Source organism: Cetorhinus maximus, chromosome 21, assembly GCF_964194155.1.
Source record: "Cetorhinus maximus chromosome 21, sCetMax3.hap1.1, whole genome shotgun sequence".
In the NCBI taxonomy this organism is placed as follows: domain Eukaryota; kingdom Metazoa; phylum Chordata; class Chondrichthyes; order Lamniformes; family Cetorhinidae; genus Cetorhinus; species Cetorhinus maximus.
The window spans coordinates 74,411,302-74,438,219 of NC_135899.1; the positions used below are offsets into that span (position 1 = coordinate 74,411,302).

The 26,918-nt window shown below is 43.8% G+C and overlaps 1 protein-coding gene across 1 annotated transcript; it reads right to left on the reverse strand.

Moving 5' to 3' along the window:
- Positions 1-2,951: 2,951 nt before the first annotated feature.
- Positions 2,952-24,632, reverse strand: LOC144695404 (delta-type opioid receptor-like). Its single transcript, XM_078566293.1, has 3 exons — positions 24,472-24,632; positions 5,061-5,416; positions 2,952-3,478 (listed from the first exon to the last, which is right to left on the reverse strand). Exons 1-3 carry the CDS (start codon positions 24,486-24,488, stop codon positions 2,952-2,954), a joined length of 900 nt encoding a protein of 299 aa, XP_078422419.1. The 5' UTR covers positions 24,489-24,632.
- Between the last annotated feature and the right edge of the window lie 2,286 nt (positions 24,633-26,918).

Consider the following 26,918-nt stretch of genomic DNA (forward strand, 5'->3'; position numbering starts at 1 on the left):
GCTTATGCGTTACATTCAACCTCTTGCACCCCCCCGGCCCTAATTCACCTCAACTGCCACGCATGCAGTCCTTGACTGCCCCCACCACCCCCAAATGCACCTCAAGGTTGAATTCCAACAGGCGACCCGGACAATCCAGCGAAGGGGGGGACGATTCCAGCAGGGCTGGCCTAACAATGAAATACAGATGGATTACAATGAGGTTCCCAATGTCTGATGGCGGGAAATGCGGTCCGGCGTTGGCAGGCTGAGCGGACGATCGCAATCTGGTTTCACACCATTGTGAAACCGATCGCGCCATATTGTCCGCTCAGGCCACCGAATACGCCCGACACTGGCAGGCACAGAAAACCTCGGCCCCCAGTGCCCTGGCCAAGATTTATCTCACAATCAATGTTAAAAGGCCAATTATCTGGTCACTATCACATTGCACGGAGGGAGCTTGCTGAGTTCTAATTGGCTGGCACTTTCCAACGTTGCTTCAAAAGTACTTCATTGGCTGTGAAGTGCTTTGGGATGTCTGAGGTTGTGAAAAGTGATACGGAAATACAAGTCTTTCTAGTTCCTTTTTTTCACATCAAAGCAGTGGTGCAGAGAATTGAAAATGTCCACCATTATGTAACAAAATGCTGTTTCCTCTATTGACAGTATGGCTTCTATGTGTAGCTGAGGACACCGCCAAGGCTGTCCAAGTCTGTTCCAAGTTGACCTGTGGCGACAGCCAAACCAATTGGCACCAGAATGGCCTCTGGGCATAAAGAAGAGCCGTGACTGACTGTGCAATAGAAAACACAAAGCCCATCACCAGAACATGCATGGTTGCCAAAACCAAGATCCTTTAAGAGCAGAAGACCCTGGTGACCGGGTGGGGTGGAGGCAGCAATTTTTTTTATGGGCTTCTCATGATTCATTGCGTAACTTTGGCTGGAGATCAGCAGAGCTCCATCCACATGTGTCATCTGGAGTTTTGGAAAATCAGGAGGGGCCCTTGGGCAATTTCAAAACCAGGCGGAAAATTTTGACTCTGGGCGATGGTGAATTTTGACTCTGGGCGATGGTGAATTTTGACTCTGGGCGATGGTGAATTTTGACTCTGGGCGATGGTGAATTTTGACTCTGGGCGATGGTGAATTTTGACTCTGGGCGATGGTGAATTTTGACTCTGGGCGATGGTGAATTTTGACTCTAGGCGATGGTGAATTTTGACTCTGGGCGATGGTGAATCAGTTGCCCCGTTTCACATCTTTCCGGTTTACCTCATTCCCATTGTCTTCCATGGAAATAATAATCAGGAGGGATGTAAAATGAGTGACTTTCATACTATTGTCCAAAATCAAAATTACTCCCACCACTCCACTCGTGTTTAAAAGAGCAGATAGACTCTGACCAAAATTTAAATATTTTTATTCGGTGATCTTTACTGTGGTTTGAAAGATGCATGAAAATGGCTGCTATGTTACAGTGTAAATTCACATCCTTGAGTTCAAATCCCTCCATAGCCTTTGTAATCTTCTCGAGCCCTATACTCTCTGCACTCTGCATTCCTCCAATTCTGGCCTCCTGCACGCCCCAATTTTCTGTACTCCTCTGTTGGCAGCCGTGCCTTCAACTGCCTGGGTCCTAAGCACTGGAATTCCTCCCTAAGCCTCTTACTTCTCTCTTCTCTTTTAAGAGTATCAGTCTCTTTCATTAAGTTTTGGTCACTGGTCCTAATATGTGGCTCGGTGTCAAATTTTGTTTGATAAAGTTCCTGTGAAATGCCTTTGGATGTTTTACTGTGTTAATGGTGCTATATAAATGCAAGCTGTTGGTGCACCATAGACTATTACCGCACAGAAGCAAGCTAGCCAATGCTGTGGGAAGATCTGGTGACGGAACGGGATGAAACTTGGCTGGAGAGAATGTGATCAACTCTTTAATCAATGCATTTTATAATATCAGAAATACGATACAATAAGGAATACCTTAACTCACTTTACGGTGATAACTTCAGGCAAATATACAGCAATATAAAATATCAACCAATAAAGTCCTCATTGACATCTGGGCAGCTGTTGAATTTCAATCTCCCACTTCCGCACTTGAACGCTGCACACAACTCGATTCGAGTCTTCACCTCTTTTCAGAGAAGAAGCATTCATTTGTTTCTTTTTATATTGTTGGCGGGGGATAGGGGACTGAAACTCTCCTTGAGTGCAAGGAAACAATCCTATAGTTTTCTTTTTTAAAGAAAAAGACGATCGGCAAAAAAGGAGGAGTTGAATCTGTTTACATTCCTTCAAGGTCATTAAACCTTTGCAGCGACTCCATGAAAGTATCTACATAATTCTGTACAGGTAATACGTTCCATCAACACATAGTGAGCAGTAAAATAGGAGTTTTATAATCGTGGTAATGTAACTGAATGCCTTTCCGTTTCTATTTTTCCAACAAAAGTCAGAAAACATTTAGCATCAAACGTCCAGGCACATTGAGAAGTTGAAACCTTAGGGTGCTTGGTGTCAAGTTTTGTTTGATAATGATTGTAAAGCGCCTTGGTATGTTTTATTATGTTAAAGGCAATATATAAATGCAAGTTGTTATTATTTCTACAATTCAAATATCTTTGTGCCAAAGGCAGTGTGTGTGTATGTGTGTTACCTATATATGTACAGGTTTTCTAATTAAAAATAATTGATGCTATTTTTCCTTATTATGAACAATCAATTAAAGTTTTTTTTATCTGTTCGTAAATTGAAAGCTAACTGGATCACAGTGTGACCTCGTGACCTAAATAACCCGGAAAAGAGAGGTAACTCAGTCGAGATTCCTTTTATCCTTGTAAGTACAATCATCAAGAGCTTCTTTGAAATCATCAGGTTTTAAAACTCAGTTGTGATTTGGGTTACTTCAGTGTTCAGATCCTGTCCTCTCCTATAGTGTGATCCCTTGCCGGGCTTGTCCACGCCTAGTCATACGGACTTGTTGACCATCTCGGAGGGGGTGCAGGCGCAGACTGATTCCCTGGTGGACCTCCTGGCCCGGGTGAAGCTGTTCTGCTCCAGCCTGGCGCGCAGAGGCAGGCAGAACTCCCGGAAACAGCGCTTGAAGTTCTCATCCAGGAAGGCGTAGAGCACAGGATTCAGGCAGCTGTTGGTGTAGCCCAGGGCAATGCAGAAATGCCAGCTGGCCGTCACCAATGGGCTGGGGTGGATCTCCACTAGGGTCTTGACAATGACAAAGATGTGGATGGGTGTCCAGCAGATGATGAAGATGGCCACCACCACCAGGACCATCCGTGTGATCCTCCGCAGATTCCTATCCTTCTCTTTAGAGCCTGAAAGGAGTCGGACGCTTTTCAGGCGCAGAATCATCAGGCCGTAGCAGATGGTAATGACCAGGACTGGTATGACAAAGGCACATATAAAGACACAGATTTTGGTTACGTTGTCCCAGTACCAAGTGGGGGCTGGAAATTGTATGGTACACATCACATTACCTGAAAGGGAAGAAGAAAAAAAGAAATGCGTATAAATAAGCCTTTTCGATTTTTAAAATTTATTCATTTTCAGAATGTAGGCATTGACTGGCAAGACCAGTGTTTATTGCCTATCCTCCCAGTCGCCCTTGAGAAGGTAGTGGTGGAAGTTCTTCTTGAACAGCTGCTGTCCACGTAGCAGAAGGTTCTTACGCAGTGCGGTTAGGGAGGGATTTTAACTCAATACTTGCTTTCTTTTGAAATATCAGGGTCCATTCCAGGATCCATGTGGGGAAACAGTCATATCCTTTGGATATCACAAAGCACTTCACTGCTGAATAATGAATAATAAGTCAGGCTGCTGAACAAATAGGCAGAATGGTGGTTCCACAGGACCCTAATTTGTGAATTACTCTCACTTGAAACAGGCAAACATTCCAAGGCCCCTACCGATGTGGCAGCAGCTGGACTACAAGTGTAAGGGGGGGTAAGTAAATCACCCATTTTAAGGTTGCAACTGCCCTGGTCACACTGGGAAGACACGTTTAAAATCCTCTAAACTGAGTTCAAAACAGCTCCAAATTCCTATGTGTGGGGGAACCATTGATGCACAAGAATGGATAAGGCCCTGCTCCTAGGATGACCTTGATAAGAAATCTTTTATTTTCTGGTTCTCTGCAATTCTGAATCATTCAGCGCAGCAGGAAACCAGTGAGCCAAAAGTGCCTCTGCTGGCTCTTTGAAAGAAATGTCCAATTAGTCCCACTCCCCTTGGCCTTTCCCATAACCCTTGTCAAATCATTTTCTTTTGACTGTCCGCTCAATTCTCTTTTGAAAGTTACTATTGAATCTGCTTCCATCACTCTTTCAGGTAATGCATTCCAGATCATCATAACTTGCTGCGTAAAATATATTGCTTCTCATCTCTCCCCTGGTTCTTTTGCCAATTATCTTAGATTGCAGAAGATGCATGTATTTATGTGGCTTCTGCCTGTGGAAACAACTTCTCCTCACCCACCCGCTTAAAACCCTCCATCATTTTGAATGCCTCAATTAAATCTCCCTTTAACCATCTACGCTCTGAGGAAACAAAAACAGAAAATGCTGGAAAAGGTCAGCAGGTCTAGCAGCATCTGTGGAGAGAGAAGCAGAGTTAATGTTCCGAGTCCGTATTACCCTTCTTCAGATCTAAAAGGAAGTAGAAATGTGATTGAAATTTAAAAACTGAAATCCTGCTGGAGAGAAGAGCAGTACTTTTTCAAGGTAGGCATTCCTGGAAGAGAAGTGGCAGTCAATTAAATGCAAAGATAAAAGCAAAACACTGCGGATGCTGGAAACCTGAAACAAAAACAGGAAAATGTTGGAAAAGCTCAGCAGGTCTCGCGTAGTCACTGCCTGCTAATGATTGCTCTGCTTCAGTCCTCACCCATGTTCCTACTACCAAGCTGTGTGCAGGCACAGCCACATAGCAGTCTGGAAGGTACCATGCAGGCCTCCTGCTCTGTGTTAAATACTGCCACGCACAAGAATGCACAGAAAAGGCTGGCCTCACAACAACAACAACAACAACAACATTTTACAGGAAACATTTATCATTGCTCACCTTTTTTGTTGGGCTTGGTGACAGCCATGACCATTACTGGGACCCCTATGGCAGATGACAGAAGCCACACGCAGACATTGACGATCTTTGCATTCGTGGGGGTGCGGAAATCTAGCGCCTTAACAGGATGGCAGACAGCGATGTAACGATCGACGCTCATCATGGTGAGGGTGAAGATGCTGGTGAACATATTGTAGTAGTCAATTGACAGGACTGTTTTGCACAACAGCTCTCCGAAAGGCCACGTATCCATCAAATATTTGGCACTCTGGAATGGCAGTGTGCTCGTGGCTAGTGCATCTGCCAGGGCAAGGTTGAAGATATAAATGTTTGTGGCTGTCTTCATTTTCGTGTATCTGGGGAAGGAAAAAGGAACAAGTAGAAGCATCGTGTTACACCTGGGATAGTCATTGAATGGAATAGTCCCTACCCACCATCTCTCTTTTCCCCCACCCCCCCCACCCACAATAGTGGCTGACATTTGTAGTGATGGATTTCCGCAGGTGCAGGTAGAGTTTGGTACTGTGCCCAAGCAGCCATTCCTCAAGGGTCAGTCTTGATAAGGCTATTCAGCACTGGAAGGCATCTGTCCTCAGCTAGACATACATGAACATGCACTTGGCTGGGGCAGTCACTGAATGACAAATTAGAGATGAAACTATGGGTACTAATGTCCTGCCTACTTACCCTTCTGATACCCCCAAGATCTCCTATAGTATCACCAGTGCTGAGGTCAACCAACTCAGTGCAAACCAGGGATTACAGTGGTCTGCATGACTCAGTGCAGTTATCACAAACTCAAGACGTCTCAGAGTGCTTTACAACCTTGTAGTCGTGTGTAAGGTATGAAATGTGGCAGCCAATTTGCACACAGCAAGGTCCCACCAACAACAATGTGATAATGATCAGATAAATCTGTTTCAGTGAAGTTGAATGAAGTTGTGCCCCAGGACACAAGAAGAACTCCCCTGTTCTTCGAGTAATGCCATGGGATTTTCCTCGTTCACCTGAGAGAGCAGATGGGTCTCACTTTAACATTTCATTCAGAAGATTAAACGCACTGAGTGTCAGCCTAGATCTTGTGCTCAAGTCTCTGAAGTGGGACTTGAATCCATAACCTGACTCAGCTTTCTGTCAGTACTAGTACTCTTGCTTCTATCAGGAAAGCTCTGAACATGCTCTCTAGTGTGTTTGTTAGATTTAATTGCCTTTAATAGGAAATCTGTATTTGGCGACAGCATTGCTGTAAGACCAATGGCAACACTACTTTACTGATCTATTCAATGTTAACTGTAGCCTGACACCACCAAAGGTTTTTCTGGTATTTTGGGTCACAGTTCCCCAGATGCTGCAATTCAGCTTTTGAGAGGACAGGAAATGGGAATATCATTGAGCTGATTCTGTTGTTTGGTAAGTCCAAGAAATTGTGCTTTTCTGTTCCTGTATCCATACTTAATGAAAGTCAATGCCTTGACTGCACAAGTGGAAGATCGATTGGAATTGAATAGCACCTGCCTGGTTTTGGATTACATGGTCTCTTATGCTGTGAGTGGGCTGTCTGAAAAGGTTCCAAAATCTTATCCTTCCGCTCCACTGTTTGTTTGATTTCCTGTATGCATGCATTTTTTTTTTAGTATATTGGCCATGTGTTTTGCTCCAATTCCAGTTTGTGATATTTTAATACAACCATTCAGCCATTTTGGAACAGTACAGACAGCAACTGATGGGAGCACATTAAGCAGAGCACTAAACGTTATCAGGAGATTGTGTTCCACCGCTGGGTGGGTCGGTAATTAGAGGACACGGATTTGAGATAATTGACAAACGAACCAAAGGAAAAGTGCAAATTATTTTTTCATATGGCAAATGCCACAGGATCTTTTACATCCACCCGACAGGACATCTCATCTCATCTGAAATAAAAGCAGAAAACTGCGGATGCTGGAAATCCGAAACAAAAACAAAAATACCTGGAAAAACTCAGCAGGTCTGACAGCATCTGCGGAGAGGAACACAGTTAACGTTTCGAGTCCGCATGACTCTTCACCAAGCTGGCGCCCATGACAGCACAGCACTCCCTCAGTGCTGCACTGGATGGGTCAGCCCAGATTATGTGGACAAGCCTCTGGACTGGGACTCAAACCCCAATCTTCTGACTGAAAAGGTGAGAATGGTACCCACCGTTTGGCCTGTGCCTGTTGAGTTGGGTTGTAAGTTTCACATTGAGGGATCGGAACTTGTGATAAGATCATTGATGCCTATTGAAGCGATTAATCTCTGAGTAAAACATAGTAAGAGGTATCAATTTGGCATGTATTTAAACAATTTCAAAGCAGCTTTAAAAATCTCTTTGCTTTGGCAGATTGCAGTAATAAAAATATGCAGCCGACTGCAAAATCAAATAAAACAATGAACTGATTTGTATGGCTAGATGCCAACCTTCCTTTGGGTTTATAGTGTAATAAGATGAGCTGCTACAGTGCCATAAATTGTCCTTTGCATTTTACAGTTATCACGGGCTGACTTGACGATCTGCTGTGAGATGGAAGCCGTACCTCCGGACAAGCAAGAACCTTTTCCTGATGCAAAGAACTTTCAAAGAAGGTCAGAAACCGAGGATTTGTGAACGAAGGGAAGTTTTTGAGGTACGAGGAAATGAGCTGCAACTGCAGAAACTCAGAAACAACAACAGCAAAACCTGGAAAGGCTGATGTTAGTATAAGTCACCCTGAAGCGGTCGGATTGTTGTAAAAACCCAGTTGGTTCACTAGTGGCCTTTCGGGAAGGAAACTGGCCAGTTGTCCTCTGGGCCTACATGTGACTCCAGCCTTACGCTGATGTGGTTGATTCTTAACGGCCCTCTAAAGTTAACAAGCGACCCGGTTGTATTAAACCACTACAAAGAGAAATGGTTCAAGAAGAAAGCCCACCAGCACCTTCTCAGGGCAACGAGCAACGGGCAATAAATGCTAGCCTTGCCCGCATTCCAAGAATGAAAATAAGAAAATGTTAGATATTCGCAGAACCATCAGCAGTGTAGAGATGCTGTGTAGTGTTCTTGACTCAGGAAGGATACACACCGCAAGTGCATTTTAAACCATGCTTTGTCATTTCAAATGTTCATGAACCCGTTGAGCGATCACAGAATTTTCTGCCTGTACTTCAGAGTTTCAGGTACAGCCAAGAGTTCTCCCCCATTTGATGTTTGTAGGAACTAAAGTCAACTTCGTCCCTCACCACCTGGAACTAGTCAGGGGCTGAATTCTGTTTGATTTTCATGACATCAAAAACCACCTGAGCAACAATTTGCATTTATTTAACTCCTTTAATGTAATATGACCATCCCAAAGTGCTTCAGAGAGATGTAATTAAAAAGGAGACATTGGGAGGCATAACCAGAAGCTTGGTCAATGAAATGGATTTTAAGGAGTCTGTATTGAGGAGGGCAGACAGGAAGGTGCAAAGGCAGTAAGTTTTAGGATTAGTTTAGCATTTCAGGCCATGGGAAGTTGGAAGCAGGGCTGGGGTGAAAGAGGGTGTGGCATGCAGACAAGGCTGGAATCGGAGGGAGAGGGGAAGGTTGGAAAGCCAAAAGGGAAGGATAGATACATGAGAGAATTTAAAATTGGAAATATTGGAGGATCAGGCGTCTGTGTGAGTCAGTGAGTACAGGGTGATAGGTGAATGCCACTTGGGCTAGGATAGGATATGGACTGGGATCTCCCTGTAAAGTGCACTAAGCTACTTCAGACTTACTGCTTCAATAGACTTTTTTCCCCTTTTTCTATCTCTCCTTTCTATTTCCCTCTCTCTCTCATTCTCTTTCTGTTGCTCTCTCTCCACCCTTTCTCTCTCAATATCTCCATCTCTCCCCTTTCTCCCATCTTTACCACTTGCCCCTCTCTGTCCCACTCAACTCCCCCCTCTTTCTTATTTCATCTCTGCCCATCTCATTCTCCCTTCCCTCTCTCTCTCCCTCCTTCCATCTCACTCTCCTCTTTCTCTCTTTCCCCTTTGTTCATCTCACTCCCTCCGTTCTGTCTTTCCCTTCTTCCCGCTCTCTCCCTCCACCTCTCCCTCTCACTCCACCTCCCTCTCTCTTCCCCTCCCTCTCTCTCTCACCCTCCCTCCCCTTCCCTCTCTCTCTCTCTTCCTCTGTCCCTCCACCTCCCTCCCCCTCCTTTTCTCCCTCTCCCTCATCTCTTTCTATCTTTTCCCCTCTCATTCTCTCCCATCTATCCTTAACACTTTTCTTCTCTCCTGCTTTCTCTCTTCTCTCTCCTTTCCTTTATCCCCATCTCTCCCCTTTCTCACTCCCTTTATTTTCTTCCTGCTCTCTCCTTAATCTGTCTCTTTCTCTCTCTCCCTCTCTCTGACCCCTATCTCACTGTCTTCCTCTACTGCTTCCTCTTTCTCCCCTTGTCTCTCCCTCTCTCCCCCTCTTTCTCTCCCCTCTTTCTTTCCCTCTCTGTCACTTTCACTGTCTCCCCTACTTTCCCTCTCTTTCTGTCTCTCTCTCTCTCACTTTCCCTCTCCCTCTTATTTGCAATAACCTCGGTTTAGTCAGGAAAGATGATTTTGTACCAGAGTTTACTTAGAGGCTGATAACCCTAAGTCTCCCCATCCGTGATGAATTCATACCATAAGTTATGGATGAAGAAAGAAAATTTCAAAGATTATAAAAACTGTAGGCACAAAAATTATTTTTAGGACTTCTGACTATTCTCCAGCCAGTTTAGTCAGTTCCTAAAGCAAATAAAAGGGACTAAATTAGGCAAGAAAATAAGAGGTGTTTGGAAAAGATTTATAGGCACTCCCTGAGGATATAAAATGCGAATCTGCATAGGCCCCATCAGCTCCTGTGATCAGACCCATTAGTGTTGTAGTCCCTTTTTTAAAAATTTCAGCCCACCTCCTATGTCATAAGCTGTGTTGGCCATCCTGATGTGAGCATTATTGCAACAGGTCACGGGAGCATCAACCCACCTACCTTCATCTTGCTCCTATCAACACAATGGCTTTTAGATTTCCAGTTGTTTGGGGGAAAAGGACAGATAGTGACGATATGCTTGGGGTTTAAAGTCCCAACTGATAGTGAGACAAAGGGGAGACTGATGAAGGTTTTGGGTATTTTCATATCTTCACAATCTTACATTGAAGAATGGTGTAAGTAGTGGAAGGTTTCTTGGATGTTTACTAGTCTGACAGGTGTGATATGAAGGCTCCTGCTACGGCCATAATGAACCCCCTTAGTCGGTTAGTCCTATTTGGCAAGAGATTTTTATGGGCTTCCGCAGCCTATACAATGAGACAGGGGAGTCACCCACACCGACTAAACCTGAGTATCCCACTGAATGTCAACCCAGAATTGGGGTTCCAGTATCCACTCGCTGGGACTGCCTGGAATGGGTTTGAATACTGCACTTTCTGACGTAGAGGAGAAAATGGCTACCACTGAGCCAAAGGAAGAGCATGAAGATATGAAAATAATGACAATGCCACCATGTCAGACCATTAATTAACCTGCACATCCCTCCACTGCTTCACACTGCTTCCCAAGCATACGAACATACGAATTAGGAGCAGGAGCAGGAGCAGGCCACTCGGCCCCTCGAGCCTGATCCGCCATTCAATAAGATCTTGGCTGATCACAGAATTGTTATGGTGCAGAAGGAGGCCATTTGACAGAATCACAGAATCTCAGTGCAGAAGAGACCCTTCGGCCCATCGAGTCTGTACCGACATGTGAGAAACACCTGACCTACCTACCTAATCCCATTTACCAGCACTTGGCCCATAGCCTTGAATGTTATGACGTGCCAAGTGCTCATCCAGGTACTTTTTAAAGGATGTGAGGCAACCCGCCTCCACCACCCTCCCAGGCAGCGCATTCCAGACTGTCACCACCCTCTGGGTAAAAAAGTTTTTCCTCACATTCCCCCTAAATCTCCTGCTCCTCACCTTGAACTTGTGTCCCCTTGTGACTGACCCTTCAACTAAGGGGAACAGCTGCTCCTTATCCACCCTGTCCATGCCCCTCATAATCTTGTACACCTCGATCAGGTCGCCCCCTCTGTCTTCTCTGCTCCAACGAAAACAACCCAAATCTATCCAACCTCTCTTCATAACTTAAATGTTTCATCCCAGCCAATCCCATTCTGGTGAATCTCCTCTGCACCCCCTCCAGTGCAATCACATCCTTCCTATAATGTGGCGATCAGAACTGCCCACAGTACTCCAGCTGTGGCCTCACCAAGGTTCTATACAACTCCAACATGACCTCCCTACTTTTGTAATCTATGCCTTGATTGATAAAGGCAAGTGTCCCATACGCCTTTTTCACCACCCCACTAACATGCCCCTCTGCCTTCAGAGATCTATGGACACACACGCCAAGGTCCCTTTGTTCCTCAGAACTTCCTAGTGTCATGCTGTTCATTGAACACTTCCTTGTCAAATCACTCCTTCCAAAGTGGCCCATCATGTCTGCACCAGCTCTCTGAGCATTTTAACTTAGTGCCAATGCCCTGCCTTTTCCCCATAACCCTGCATGTTGTTTCTATTTAAATAATCATCCAATGCCCTCTTGAATACCTCAATTGAACCTGCCTCCACCACACTTCCAGGCAGTGCATTCCAAACCCTAACCACTCACTGTGTGAAAAAGTTTTTTCTCACCTCACATTTGCTTCTTTTGCAAAATACTTCTCGATCCATTTACGAGCGGGAACAGTTTCTCTCTATCTGCTCTGTCCAGGCCCCTCATGATTTTGAAAACTTCTATCAAGTCTCCTCTTAGCCTTCTCCTCGCCAAGGAAAACTGTCCCAGCTTCTCCAATATTTCTCCTAACTGAAGTGTCTCATCCCTGGAACCATTCTCGTAAACCTCTTCTGCACTCCCTCCAATGCATTCACATCCTTCCTATATTGTGGTGCCCAGGACTGTATACAGTACTCCAGCTGAGGTCGAACCATTGTCTTAAGTAAGTTCATCATAACCTCCCTCAACTTGTACCCTAACTCTGTACTCTCTGGTGGCTGATCTGAATGTAACCTCAACCCCATATTTCTGCCTACCCCCGATAGCCTTTCACCCTTTGTTAATCAAGAATTTATCTAGCTGTGCCTTAAAAGTATTCAAAGACTCTGCTTCCACTGCCTTTTGAGGAAGAGAGTTCCAAAGACTCACAACCTTTGAGAGAAAAAAAATTCTCCTCATCTCTGTCTTAAATGAGTCACCCTTTATTTTTAAATAGTGACCCCTAGTTCTAGATTCTCCCACAAGAAATATCCTCTCCACATCCACCCTGACAAGACCCCTCAGGATCTTAAAGGTTTCAATTTAATCACCTCTTACTCTTTTAAACTCCAGTGGATACAAGCCTAACCTGTCCAGCCTTTCCTCATAAGACATTCCTGGTATTAATCTAGTAAACCTTCGCTGAACTGCTTCTAATGCATTTACATCTTTCTTTAAATAAGGAGACCAGTACTGTACACAATACTCCAGATGTGGTCTCACCAATGCCCTGTATAACTGAAGCATAACCTCCCTACTTTTGTAATCAATTCCCCTCACAATAAACAATAACATTCTATTGGCTTTCTTGATTACCTGCTGTACCTGCATACTAACCTTTTGTGATTCATTCATAAGGGCACCCAGATCCTTCTGAATTTTGGGGCTCTGCAATCTCTCACCATTTAGATAATAAGCTGCTTTTATATTCTTCCTGCCAAAATGAACAATTTCAAATTTGCCCACATTATACTCTATTTGCCAGATCTTTGCCCACTTACTTTACCTATCTATGTCACTTTGTAGCCTCCTTATGTCCTCTTCATAATTTACTTTCCTACCTATCTATGTGTTGTCAGCAAATTTAGCCACCATTCCTTTGGTCCCTTCATCCAAGTCATTTATATAAATTGTAAAAAGTTGAGGCCCCAGCACTGATCGCTGTGGCACACCACTCGTCACAACCTGCCAGCCAGAAAAAGACCTATTTGTGCCAACTCTCTGCTTCCTGTTAGCCAGCCAATCTTCTATCCATGAAAACAATAAAAAAAAAATGCTGGAGGAGCTGAAAGGGTTACAAAGGAAAGGATAAGTTAAAATAGGAGATGTGCAATGAAGCTTGATTTAAACACACTTCTTTGATGCTTTATTCAATCCTGAGATGATACAGAGGAAAACACTACACAGTAACCTGTGGGCTGCAGAAATCAATGACTAGTGAATAGTGCTAGGAGCCAAGAACAAAGAATCTCCACTTATAATAGGTTGCAATAAATTCCCCCATACATTAAAAATATGACCAGCATTAAATCCTACTTTCTTCCCTTGGATTTCTTATTGGATAGTCACATTTTATTTCATTGGCTTGTCACCATTATTCTGTGTGTAATTCTGGAATGATATCGGTTTTCACCACGTATTTAACCCACGGCTATCTATTATCCAGCATGTTCTTTATTTTCCTAGTGATGAAACAGTGTTGGATTATTTCCCTCAGCTCACATCCTTTGGTTCCCCAAGCAGCTGTTTGTTTTAATTCTACTTTGACATGTATATGCAGGACATCTGGACCAGAGTTTCTGCTGAGACCCTTGTACCTTGCCATTGGCATAAATTCACTGACCACCAGCACTCTAAGCCTGTAGGAGCCAAAGGTCTGGTTCTCATTAACTGTGCTCTGGGACTGATGCCTCCCCATTGTGCTGACTGAATATATATCAACACCAAACAGCTTGGAAACAGATAAGACTTCTGTGTTTGAGGATTGTGTTGCAGAGCCTCTCAATGGCTGAAATCTACTTGCAGGTTTTATTGATATCTAACTTAAATAATTTTAACAGTGCATATGGCTACAAGACAAGACACAGTTGTCATTCCCATTATACATTACGGTAATTTCAACAGTGCAAACACCAGCACTTGAAGGCACGTTGCCACTTCTGAAAGACTTTCATTTTTATAACATCTTTCATGTCCTCGCATCCATAACACTTGACAAACAATGAAGGACGTTTGAAGTGTGGTCACTGTTGTAATGTAGGAAATGCAGCAACCAATTTGTGCACATTCAGTGCCATCAAAAAGCAACATGTTAATCACCAGATAATCTATTGTTTTTTCAGTAATGTTGGGTAAGGGATAAATGTTAGCCAAGGCACTGGAGAGAATGTCCTGCTCTTGTTCGAAATAGTGCCACGGATTTTTTTTTAACATCCACCTGAAGGGCAGAGAAGACTTCACTTTGACATATCATCTGAAAGACGGCACCTCCAGCACTGTTGCACTCCCTCAGTGCTCCACTGAAAAGTGCCAGCCTGGATTCTTCTGTCCAAGTCTTTGGATTGGCTTGGAACTCACTCCACTGCATCCAAAAGTTGTGCTACCCACTGGTCACAGCTGGCATATGTTGGCAGATGTGGCTTTTTCCTCAGATGTACACTGTGACATTACAAGTTACATTACATTGGCGTCAAGCCTGCTAGGAAATAGTGACCAATATCTACTCGGGATTTCGCAAGATCAGATTCCATAACTCAGTACCAGCACATGGTTAACATAAGACACTGGACGACATGAGGAGGCCAACATTGACCTTTTATGCCTGGGCCCTGGAACCAAAGTTAGCGCAGGTTAGCAAGTTGAGAATTTTTTCTCTACCTGTGAGGTCCAGGGTGCATAAAGGTGTAATCCAGTTCCCAGTTAACATCAGACCACAGCACAAAAGTGTCCCCAGTTGGCATTCTTACTCAAGGGCCCAAAAAGGGGCTGGTGAGGGAAATGTATAAATATCTCACTTGTGCTGTGCAGATGCTCTTCTGAAGTCTTTATTCCATAACAATGTAGAAAACTTTACGCTGCATCTGATAATGTTGCACTTGACCTGGAGATACTTGATTCTAAAACTAGGTGCCTTAAATTCAAATGTTCTAATTACACCAGGTACATCCATCACTTTGATGAAAATAAAATACTTAAGGAACAGAGGAATATAGGGACAGGAGTAGACCATTCAACCCCTCGAACCTGTTCCACCTTTCATTCAGATCATGGCTGTTCTGTACCACAACTCCATTTACCCACCTTTGATCAAAATGCTGAGTTACTCTTACCCAAACATAGCAAAGTAACATTTCTTCCTGAATGCAATGTTAATGTGTTTCACATTGTCATGCGGAAGAGGGCAGAGAATGCCATTTTTGAGATCAGGTTACAGGCTTCCCTACAAATCAATGAATATCACAGACAGACGGCAGACATTCTTTGTGGTCAGCAAAAGAGAATAAAGACTTCAGAAGAGCATCTTGAATTTGCGAGTTCCCACAGCCAGATGTGGGAGGGAGATGGTCTCTAGTTGAAGAGATGCATCCTGCAGCCATCTAAGGATTTCAAAAGATACATTCTTGCATGAACGGGGGAGAAAGAATCATCAGAACAGGCTTTACTGCTGGTGGAGGTTTAAGGAGTTCTCGGAAAATTGATAAAAGCACCCGGAGATGGTCACTTGAAGTTACTAGCCGGTGAAAAAGCTAGGAGTAACTGTGGACTATTTGCTAAAACGACTGTAATTCTGTGAAGGGTGCGATGGCTGATAAATATACAAGGGGAATATCACTCCATGTAGTTTAAAATATAAGTTGCCTACAAAAACAAAATAGTGTTTAGTCAAAAGAGCTTTTAGTCTTTTGTTAGAGTAAAAAATTTAAAATGTGGTGTCTTGATGTGTCATTCATTCAGCTATCAACTGGAAGTTTAAATTTCTTTTTAAAGGTTATAGATCTCTCCAGAGATTGTAACAATATCGATAGTCCACTGACACTTATTGACGAGGCTTGCAAGTGAATGAGGGAATGAGGTAGCAGAGACACCACTGATGGAACTGCAAGGGTCAGGTGGGTGCGGGGGGGTGGGGGGGCGGTGGTGGTGGTGGTGGAGAGAGAGGCAATGGGTGTGGGGCTGAGAAAGCTGTGGATACAAATTGCTCAACTCTTAGAAATCGCCCTGCCAGCCATTATGATTTCCCTGCAACAAAAGCAAAATACTGTGGATTCTGGAAATCTGAACTAAAACTGCTGGAAATGCTCAGCAGGTCTGGCAGCATCTGTGGAGAAAGGAACAGGTCGGTGATCTGAATGAAATGCTTGACGAAAGGCCATCAGCTTGAAACATTAACTCTGATTCTCTCTCCACAGATGCTGCCAGACCTGCTGAGGGTTTCCAACGTTTTATGTTAATATTGTGGTTTTCCCTGATCTGATTCGAAATGCCTGTTCTGACTTTACCACAAATTGTTTCATACCCTCCAAAACATTTGAATGATTAAGATATATCATATCCAAAACACAGATGCTTCAGTTCTAATATGCTTTTGTATCTTCATTCCATTGACCAGAAACTGAACTGGACTAGCCATATAAATACTGTGGCTACAAGAGCAGGTCAGAGGCTGGGAATCCTGTGATGAGTAACTCACCTCCTGACTCCCCAAAGCCTGTCCACCGTCTACAAGGCGCAAATCAGGAGTGTGATGGAGTACTCCCCACTTGCCTGGATGAGTGCAGCTCCCGCAACACTCAAGAAACTTGACACAGTCCACGACAAAGCAGTCCACTTGATTGGCACCACATCCACAAACGCACCGACGCACAGTGGCAGCAGTATGTACCATCTACAAGATGTACTGCAGGAATTCACCAAGGCTCCTTCAGCAGCACCTTCTAAACCCATGACCACTACCATCTAAAAGGACAAGGGCAGCAGATAAATGGGAACACCACCACCTGGAAGTTCACCTCCAAGTCACTATCCTGATTTGGAAATATATCGCCGTTCAATCACTGCCGCTGGGTCAAAATCCTGGAACTCCCTAACAGCACTGTGGGTGTACCTACACCACATGGACTGTAGCGGTTAAAGAAGGCAGCTCACTGCCACCTTCTCAAGGGTAATTAGGGATGGGCAGTAAATGCTGGCCCAGCCAGCAAAGCCTACATCCCGTGAATGAATAAAAAAAAATTCCTAGAATCAACTGCTCTCCAATGGATGGTTTTTTGAAATCAGCAGCATTTGTTTCAAATTGCCTTTAATTTAAATATTAAAGGTGAAATTTAGAAATGTTTAGCCACAAATGCACTCAAATGCCTGGCTTATAGTAAAGCAACTTGTTTCTGACAACGTCTGATCCCCAGAGAGTTTTTGAGTGCACATGGTTACAGTCTTATGGACTGCAGACATGAGATAATGTCTGATTGAAATTCTAAACACCAATATAAAGATTACGGGGTTATGTCAATATTTTGTGAAATGAATGGCTTGTAAAGGGCTCTTTAATTGGGTTTGTCAAATGTCATGACAACGGATAAAATATAGACAGATCAGTGGGAACATATTCTGAGAATGCAATATTGGACAATTGCTACCCAGCACTCTCTGCTGACTATAATCCCATTCAGCTCATTAATGTCCTCAAGTGCTAATGCTATAATCATGATAAAGATGCCAAATCATTTAGAAATTCAATTTCTTCAATGGTAGATTATTCATCCCCCTCCTTTATCCTGAATCAATTATTTATTTAAGTTGAGCATTGATATGATGTATTGATTGTAGTAGATGTTAGTTCATTGAGATTTTCACTCTCCTGGGGCTCTATCAAACTCTTGAAGTTATATTTACAGTGTGCCTGTACTTCATTGGCTGTAAAGCACTTCGGGATCTCCTGAGATCATGAAAGGCACTATATAAATGTAAGTGATTCTTTCCTTACCTCTATTTCCTTGCTGCAATGAAGCAAATCCCAGTATTGCTTCTATTCCTATTGTGCAGACTTATTTGTGACGTGTTCCTGAACACTCAGCACCACTGGCAAAAGAAACAGAACTTGATCGATCCTATTCAGCTGCCTTGATGGTCTGGTGAGGGAATATGTTGTCTAGTTTAACACTGAATCCTCCAGGCCAGAAGGGTTTGGAGAACTGATTCCTTGCTGGCTATGAGTTAGCTCTCAGCTATTGCTCCAAGCTGTGGCTGGTCACCTCATTATAGGAAGGATGTGTTGCACTGGAGGGGGTGCAGAGGAGATTCACCATGATGTTGCCTGGGATGATACATTTAAGTTATGAAGAGAGGTTGGGTTGTTTTTGTTGGAGCAGAAAAGACTGAGGGGTGACCTGTGGCACAACCTGTGGCATCAACATTTTTGGGCAAAATCAGACAGTGGGTTCTTGCTCCAGATTACCATCCATTGACTACATCTAGAAAGGGTATAGGTGCAGAGGTCTTCCTAGGACAAGATTAGGCTCAGTTTTGATGACACACATGGTGGAATAGTCTGTTAACATATTTCACTTGGCCATTTGAACAAGGTACTAGGTAGCGATTGATGCCCATGGAATTAGAGTCCAGTAAGAGTCACTGTCAGGAGATGGAGAAAGTTTGGAAAAAAACAAAGAATTGGATTTTAAAAATCTTTTGTACTTTGTATTCCCTCTCAGAAAGCAATTGGTTATTTCCATTTGGCTAACTCATTGTTGTTAGGAATAGCATAGGGAATAGGAATCATTTTTATCTGGCGTACTGTGTGCAGTTCTGGTTGCCACATTATAGGAAAGATGTGATTGTACTGGAGGGGTTGCAGAGGAGATTCACCAGGATGTTGCCTGGGATGAAACATTTAAGTTTTGAAGAGAGGTTGGATAGACTTGGGTTGTTTTTGTTGGAGCAGAGAAGACTGAGGGGTGACCTGATCGAGGTGTACAAGATTATGAGGAGCATGGACAGGGTGGCTAGGGAGCATCTGTTCCCCTTAGTTGAAGGGTCAGTCACGAGGGGACACAAGTTCAAGGTGAGGGGCAGGAGGTTTAGGGGGGATGTGGGGAAAAACTTTTTTACCCAGAGGGTGGTGATGGTCTGGAACGTGCTGCCTGGGAGGGTGGTGGAGGCGGGTTGCCTCACATCCTTTAAAAAGTGCCTGGATGAGCACTTGGCTCGTCATAATATTCAAGGCTATGCGCCAAGTGCTGGTAAATGGGATTAGGTAGGTAGGTCAGGTGTTTCTCATGTGTTGGTGCAGACTCGATGGGCCGAAGGGCCTCTTCTGCACTGTGATTCTGTGATTCCTCGCATATCAGCAGTTGATATTTGGGGAGTGGTCAAACTCCTTGTTGTATGATTGGTGTCAACCAAGGACTTTATCAATCCTATCCATGAATTTTTAACATTATCTTGTTGTGATTCCATCTATATGTCACACCCTTGTTACTATACTTACAAATCTTATAGTTATTCATGCAATTCTGTGTCCTCCCATTAGGAAACAAATTCAGAAAAGAAAAAAAAAGAAAAACAAAAAACTGTGGATGCTGGAAATCCAAAACAAAAACAGAAATACCTGGAAAAACTCAGCGGGTCTGGCAGCATCGGCGGAGAAGAACAAAGTTGACGTTTCGAGTCCTCATGACCCTTCAACAGAACTAAGTAAAAATAGGAGAGTATTTCACCCCTCTCCTGTTCTTACTTAGTTCTGTTGAAGGGTCATGGGGACTCGAAACGTCAACTTTGTTCTTCTCCGCCGATGCTGCCAGACCTGCTGAGTTTTTCCAGGTATTTCTGTTTTTGTTTCAGAAAAGAAAACACTGCCGATTCTGTGCCAGCTTGTTTCAAATGATACCACTCTTGCTTCTCAGCCAGAAGTCTAATTTACATTCCAGAACATGAGGACACAGACTAGACACTCCAATGCAGCACTGAGGACATGCAGTATTGTCAGAGATGCCTTCCTTCAAATGAAATATTAAACTGAGTCTGCCTGTTCAGGCGGATATAAAAGCTTCCATGACACTATTCAAAGAGTAATGAGTTCCCCCTGGTGATCTGGCCAATATTCCTCCCTCAAGCAAAAAGCACCAAAAGTCAGATTAACTGGTTATTGATCTAATGTGTTGCTTGCTGTGCACATATTAACTGTTGCATTTGCTTTGTAACAACAGCAGCTCCACTTCACAGCAATTATGAGAACAAAAGGAGCAAGTTTGATCTAGTTCACCTTCAATGATCAACAATAATGGAGTTATTGACCAATTAAAGTAATCAATCTTCATCAGTTAGGCTACAACAGACATGAGGAAAACCCCAGTGGTGAAGAGCCCTAAGAACTACAGGTCCATTAATGCCTGTTCCCTCAAAGCAAAGAAGTGACTTCCAAAGTAACTGACTGGTTCTGATGCACCTTGGCATCTGCAGAGGATAAAGTGTTATAAAAATTATTGTTCGTTTTTTTTTAACTGTCTGTATTTATTACAAGGAATAACACACACGATCATTGGAAACATGTCTCACTAGTTCATTTGTGGTTTACGGACATGCACGCAAACACCCTGAAAGGCCAAAACTGTGTTTTTGTTTATAATCTGATCATTTTCACAGAGCTGCAGTGGATGTTGTTTCAAAATAGTTTGCGTTTATTAGCACCTTTCACAACATCAGGAAGTGCCAAAGTGTTTTCCAGCCAATGAAGTACTTTTGCAGTGTGATGTGCATTGTAATGTGCATAACACGGAAGCCAATTCGTGCACAGCAAGCTCCCACAAACACCCTCTGAAGGAGGGTCACACGGACTCGAAACGTTAACTCTGTTTCTCTCTCCATAGATGCTGCTAGACCTGCTGAGTTTTTCCAGCATTTTCTGTTTTTGTCCCACAAACAGCAATGGCTTTGTAATGATCAGATAATACGTTTTGTTGTCATGTTGGTGGAGGATAAATATTGGCTGGGACATGTGGGAGAACTCCCCTGCTCTTCTTTGAAATAATGCCATGAGAGGGACAGCTGGAGAGCCTCATTTTAACATCACATCCAAAAGATGGTAGAATGGCATTCCTTCGGTGCTGTGCTAAAGCGTCAATCAGTCTGGATTATCTGGAATGAGACTTGAGCCCATTACCTACTCATGGAGAAATGAGCATGCTACCAACTGAACCATGGATGGTACCTAGACATTGAAGGGAATGGGCTTGAAAGCTTGTGGTTGTACATCTCAGCACCAGTAACTCCCCAGAACTGATCAGCCCAGACTCATTGACAAAAATGCTCCCCACCAAGTGCAGATGCCCTGAGGTGAGCACTTGGGAGCTGAAAAAGGATGGAGGTAACACAACAAGCCAATCAGCATCTGAGAGGGAATGACAATTTAATAAAGAGACCCTTCAGCAGGACTGGGTTCCAACTGAAGCGTTAACTTGTGTTTTTAGGATTGCAGGCTTGCGCAGGCTTCCAGTGTTTTCTTTGAGATTTTGAGCACTTCCCTTCTTTCCTTGTATCTCTGCATATGTGGATTTGATATCCAGAGGGGATGGGGGTCCTTGGCAATCTGTTTCCCAATTTTGTTGATACCTTCTCAAAACTGCAGTTAAGTCCTATTCAGAATGTCTTCCGCTAACCGTTGCACTGGTTTAACACTTCATTATAGGAGTCTAGGACATTCGAGGGCTGCGATTTTAAGCACAGGTCGTTAGGTAGTCTAACGAAGGTAAGACTGAACAAGATCCATCTTCGCCCTGCAGTTCATAATCTGAGCTCTAGGTGGTGCCATTGACACGTTTGCATACTCTCCTGTCTATTTGCAAAATTAATCCACATTTTATACACACAGAAACTGCCAAATGACCCTTCCATTTAGATTGAAGATCGAACACCTTTGCAGACATTGGGATTGTGATCTAGACATTCTGCTAGCCTTCCCCTTAGCGATAGAACTGGTACTCAGATAGCAATGCTCATATCGAGCTCGTTACCAAATGAACTGCGAGGGGAAAATATTTGCAGCAATTTTAAACTCTACATTATTCAAGTATATCTGCGAAGAGAACTGTGCCGTATGTATCAGTTATAAAACTGAAATTCCAGATGGGTTGCACGATGCTTTAAAACTATGTTTAGTTTCAAATCACAACGCAGCAACTTCAACTGATGCAAAACACTAGAATAACAGTTTTTATATCTCAATGTGTCTTGCGTGTTGTGTTAAAGGGGAAAGATTGTCCACATCTAGTCTGTGTGGTGGGAACCTGTGTGTTCAATGCTGTGTGTGCTCACTCGTGCTTGGACGGGTGGGGGGACGAGGCATTATGATGTATTTGTGGATTGTGTTTGAGTAATTGTCTGTGTGGGTGTGTTTGCGGATGTGTTTGAGGGTGTATATATTTGAGTCGGTGAGTTTTTGGGTGTGTGCGCGCGCGCGTGTTAATGGGTATGTTTGTGTGTGTTAATGGGTATGTTGGGGTCTCTGTGTTAATGGGCGTGTGTGTGTTAGTGGGTATGTTTGTGTGTGTGGTAATTGGTGTGTTCGCGTATGTGTGTTAGTGGGTATGTTTGTGTGCGTGTTAATGTGTATGCTTTTGTGTTTTAATGGGTGTGTGTGTGTTTGCGAGTATGTTTGTGTTAATTGGTCTGTATGTGTGTTAATGGGTATGTTTGTGTGGGCGTATGTCTGTTAATGGGTACGTTTGTGTGGGTGCATGTTAATGTGTATGTTTTTGTGTTTTAACGGGTGTGTGTTAGTATGTTTGCGTGTGTCTGTGTGTTAATTGGTATGTTTGTGTCTGCATGTCTGTTAATGGGCATGTTTGGGTGTGTGTTAATGGATGTGTGTGTGTTAATGGGTATGTGTTTGTGTTAGTGGGTGTGTGTTAATGGGTATGTGTGTGTACTTTTTTATTCATTCATGAGATGTGGGCTTTGCTGGCTGGGCCAGCATTTATTGCCCATCCCTTGGGAAGGTGGTGGTGAGCTGCCTTCTTGAACCGCTGCAGTCCCTGTGGTGTAGGTACACCCACAGTGCTGTTAGGGAGGGAGTTCCAGGATTTTGACCCAGGTACAGTGAAGGTATATGTAAATGGGTATGTGTGTGTGTGTGCGTTAATGGGTATGTTTGTGTGTGTGTTAATGGACATGTGTGTGTGTCAATGGATGTGTTTGTGTGCGTGCGCGTTAACGGGTATGTTTGTGTGTGTGTGTGTTAATGGGTATTGTGTGTGTTAATGGGTATGTGTGTGTCAATGGATATGTTTGTATGCGTGCGCGTTAACGGGTATGTTTGTGCATGTGTGCGCGCTAATGGGTATGTTTATGTGTGCACTAATGGGTATGTTTGTGAGTGTGTGTGTATGTTAATGGGTATGTTTGCTTGTGTTTGTGGATGTGATCTAGCTGTGTATATAGCTGTATCTGGAACTATGGACGGATTTTTACCTTTCTGCCTAGTCTGCGTTTCACTGTCATTGAATTTCGTGTTCTGACCCGGTCTCTTATTTGACCTGCTGAAGACCTGACTGAGTGATCAGCAGGACAAGGTCACGGCTATAGCCGGATAGAATAGACCCCCAAACACTTAAACCTGCATCATTCCCTCAATTTAGTGAAAGTATTTCAAATATTTTTGCTGAGCTGATGCATCTCCCGAGCTGATCTAGAATTGAATGCACCATATCCAAGAGCAAAACCCGAAACATGGGATATAATGTTCTCTTAAACAAACCTATTTAGCGAAGAAAATGCCACTTAATTTGTTTGGTAATGTTAAGTGGAGTGTTGGCAGACCCCAGTTGTATGTCAAAGCCCCGCCAGGTGCTCTGACCCTGGGAGTCCAGTCCTTGTGACTATGGAAACATATCAATGCCTGAATGGATGGAACAGTTCCAAAGCCCGACTGCAGTTAAAGGGGGACGATATATTGTTAAAGGGTACGATATATTGTTAAAGCAAAACTCCTTTAACAATAGCCATAAATCTTCTCCCTTAAATTCGAATGACATTTTTTGCCCTTTCTATTGATTAGTTTTGGGAACGGATTCTGGATGGCATGAACCTGGTGGAGAGGTGCGATTGGAGATTAGATTGGAGCAGCCGAACGCGGATTGCAATCATTGCTTTATCGAAGTCAAAACTTTTTATCCTGACAATTTCAGTTACTTCGTTGATTTCATGATCAGAATACTTTAAAAAACAGATTTGATTTCTTATATTTCCACTTCTGATAGTTGATTCTTTTGGACAATAGGGAGGACGCATGACTTTAATGTTAAAAGATTGTCTTAAGTCCCCATACGCACCAAGCCGTGTTCAGAGACAACTTGTAAGGTGGGGAAAGCGAAGGGCGGGATGAGAATGGAAGGTTAAATAGGAGTAAGAATGGTTATTTGCAGAAAGTATTACAGGTAGCCTTCTGTTTTTTTTGGGGGGGGGGAGGGGGTGGTAGGGGTAATGCTGAAACACACCTCACTCGGGGGCAATGCGCCAGATTTCATAGCCTCAGTGTGACAGTTCTGTATAAATCTGTATAAACTCGCCCGGTTACTGCTCCGGGGGAAGGATCTCTTGAGCAAAGGAATCACCTCCTACCTGACAATCCCGTACATGACCAGGAAATTGCCAATGAGGCCGACTACACACACCACCGAGTAGAGGGCTGTGATGGCGATGGCAATGACCGTGGACGTGGTGCTCTTGGCTGGGTCCAGCTCCGTGCTGCTATTCAGGCTACCGTTGTAGCCAAAAGTGGCGTTGAACGCCAGACCCCAGTACAGTTCAGCAATGTTCGCGGTGAACAGCTCCCGTTCAGCACTCGAGGACGTGGACAGCTCCATGCTCTCTCACTCTCTCTCCCCCCGCCAACAACAATAGCAAAAAAAGTCCAAATGCAACTTCAGCTTGAATTTCCCACCCTCAGACACAGAATGCCACTTTACACTTGCAGCTTCTAATTCTACTGCCCCGGCCGGCACTCTGTACAACCAGTACACCCTAATAATTGTGAAGGAATAAAGGCGAGGCGTCCTTGCTCGCTGGGATCGGGATCAGGGATTTACAGCTTTTCACTCCCCACCCTGGTGATTCCTTATAAAATGTGACACCTCCATCGACGTCAAAGCCACGTGCTAGCCAGGACCTGGCTGTCAATCAGGGTGCAAAAAAAAATCAACTAACTCTTCACAGCCCACGAACTTGCAATCAGGATACAACACGTTCTCTCTCCCTCAAGATAGGCATCATATAATTAACAGATAGGAAAGGCAAAAAGATACATTGCGTGTGCAGCACAATTTCAAATATAAGACCGAGGTGGAATTAGACGATGCAAACCGTTGGTTTTGCAGAACGAAGGATTTAAGTGGATTGGTCTCTCATCTCAGCCTCATCACTTGAATGTGATTAACAGCTTCATCCGGTATTAATGTTGTGGACAGTTAGAAAGTGAATTTCTAAGGATGGTTCCCCAGTGTGAGAGGAACCTAGATTTCTGAATGCTTATATTTATGAATATTGCCTAGTTTCAGAAATATGTGATAAAAACAAAAAGCTAAAAGCTACTGCGGATGGCTGTAAAGTGCCTAGTCGGAAGATGAGGTGCTGTTCCTCCAGTTTGCGTTGGGCTTCACTGGAACAATGCAGCAAGCCAAGGACAGACATGTTGGCAAGAGAACAGGGTGGAGTGTTAAAATGGCAAGCGACAGGGAGGTTTGGGTCTTTCTTGCGGACAGACTGCAGGTGTTCCGCAAAACGGTCGCCCAGTTTGCGTTTGGTCTCTCCAATGTAGAGGAGACCGCATTGGGAGCAACGAATACAGTAGACTAAGTTAGGGGAAATGCAAGTGAAATGCTGCTTCACTTGAAAGGAGTGTTTGGGCCCTTGGACGGTGAGGAGAGAGGAAGTGAAGGGGCAACCCCTCCCCCCATCCCCACCCCGTTTCTTTCCCACCCCCCCCACTTTTTTTTCAATAATTTATATAGATTCTTCTTTCCCCACCTATTTCCATTATTTTTAAATCTAAAACTAAAACCTTTAGTCTTTCCACCCCACCCCCACTAGAGCTGTACTTTGAATATCCTGTCTTCCATTCTTAATTAGCACTTTTCTCAGACAAATACCACCACCGTCAACACTTCTTTGACCCTTTTGTCTGTGACATCTTTTGATTATCTGCTCATCTCCACAATCACCACACCATACCCTCAATGTGTCTCTTCCCCACCCCCCCCCAACCCACCTTAAACCAATTTATATTTCTCCCTTCTTCTAACTATGCTCCAGTTCTGCCGAAGGGCCATGAAGGCTCGAAACGTTAACTGATTTCTTCTCCGCCGATGCTGCCAGACCTGCTGAGTTTTTCCAGGTAATTCTGTTTTTGTTTCAGAAATATGTGTTTGCTGTATGCACTGGATTAAATGGCCCCTTTTTCTCTTAGTCAGTTTTATCTCGTGTTTTAATCACAGAACCTGACAGCACAGAAGGAGGCCATTCAGCCTTTTGTACCTATGCCGGATTTTGGAAAGAGCTGTTTAATTAGTTTCACCCCCCCTCCCCACCCCTCACCTCACCACTCTTCACCCCCAGTTCTTGTGTCCTGCCAATGTTGCCCCCACCTCTCTCTCTCTCTCTATCCGCCACTTCCTCCTCCCGTCCCCCTGTTTGCACATGGCCTCATAGCCATAATTTGGTTCCGCCTCCAAGAATTCCTCTTCAAAGAGCAAAACTGTGACGGTAACCGACTTTTCATTTCCTTCCGCGTCCCGTCCAAACCCCGCCCACCGCCCCCACCAGCAAAATAATTGGTTTGCAAAACAAAATTAATACCAACAACAACACAAAAAAGAACAAGAAGCAGGATACAAGATCAAGCAGCTCTACTGATGGTTAACGAGCTAACGTGACAATGCCGAGACGCTGGGGAAATGGGACCATGGTCTGGAAAGGGTTAACCTGAGTTTCTCTGCAATATTCAGTGGGCCTGAGGTGGAGAGCATCCTCAGTCACTCACCTCACACTCAATAATATTCCTAAGGCCATTC

Excerpts from the sequence above, each read along its gene's own strand:
- LOC144695404 (XM_078566293.1), bottom strand. Across the intron at positions 3,479-5,060 it reads CACCAAGCCCAACAAAAAAG|GTAATGTGATGTGTACCATA; the intron begins GTGAGCAATGAT and ends CTTCCCTTTCAG.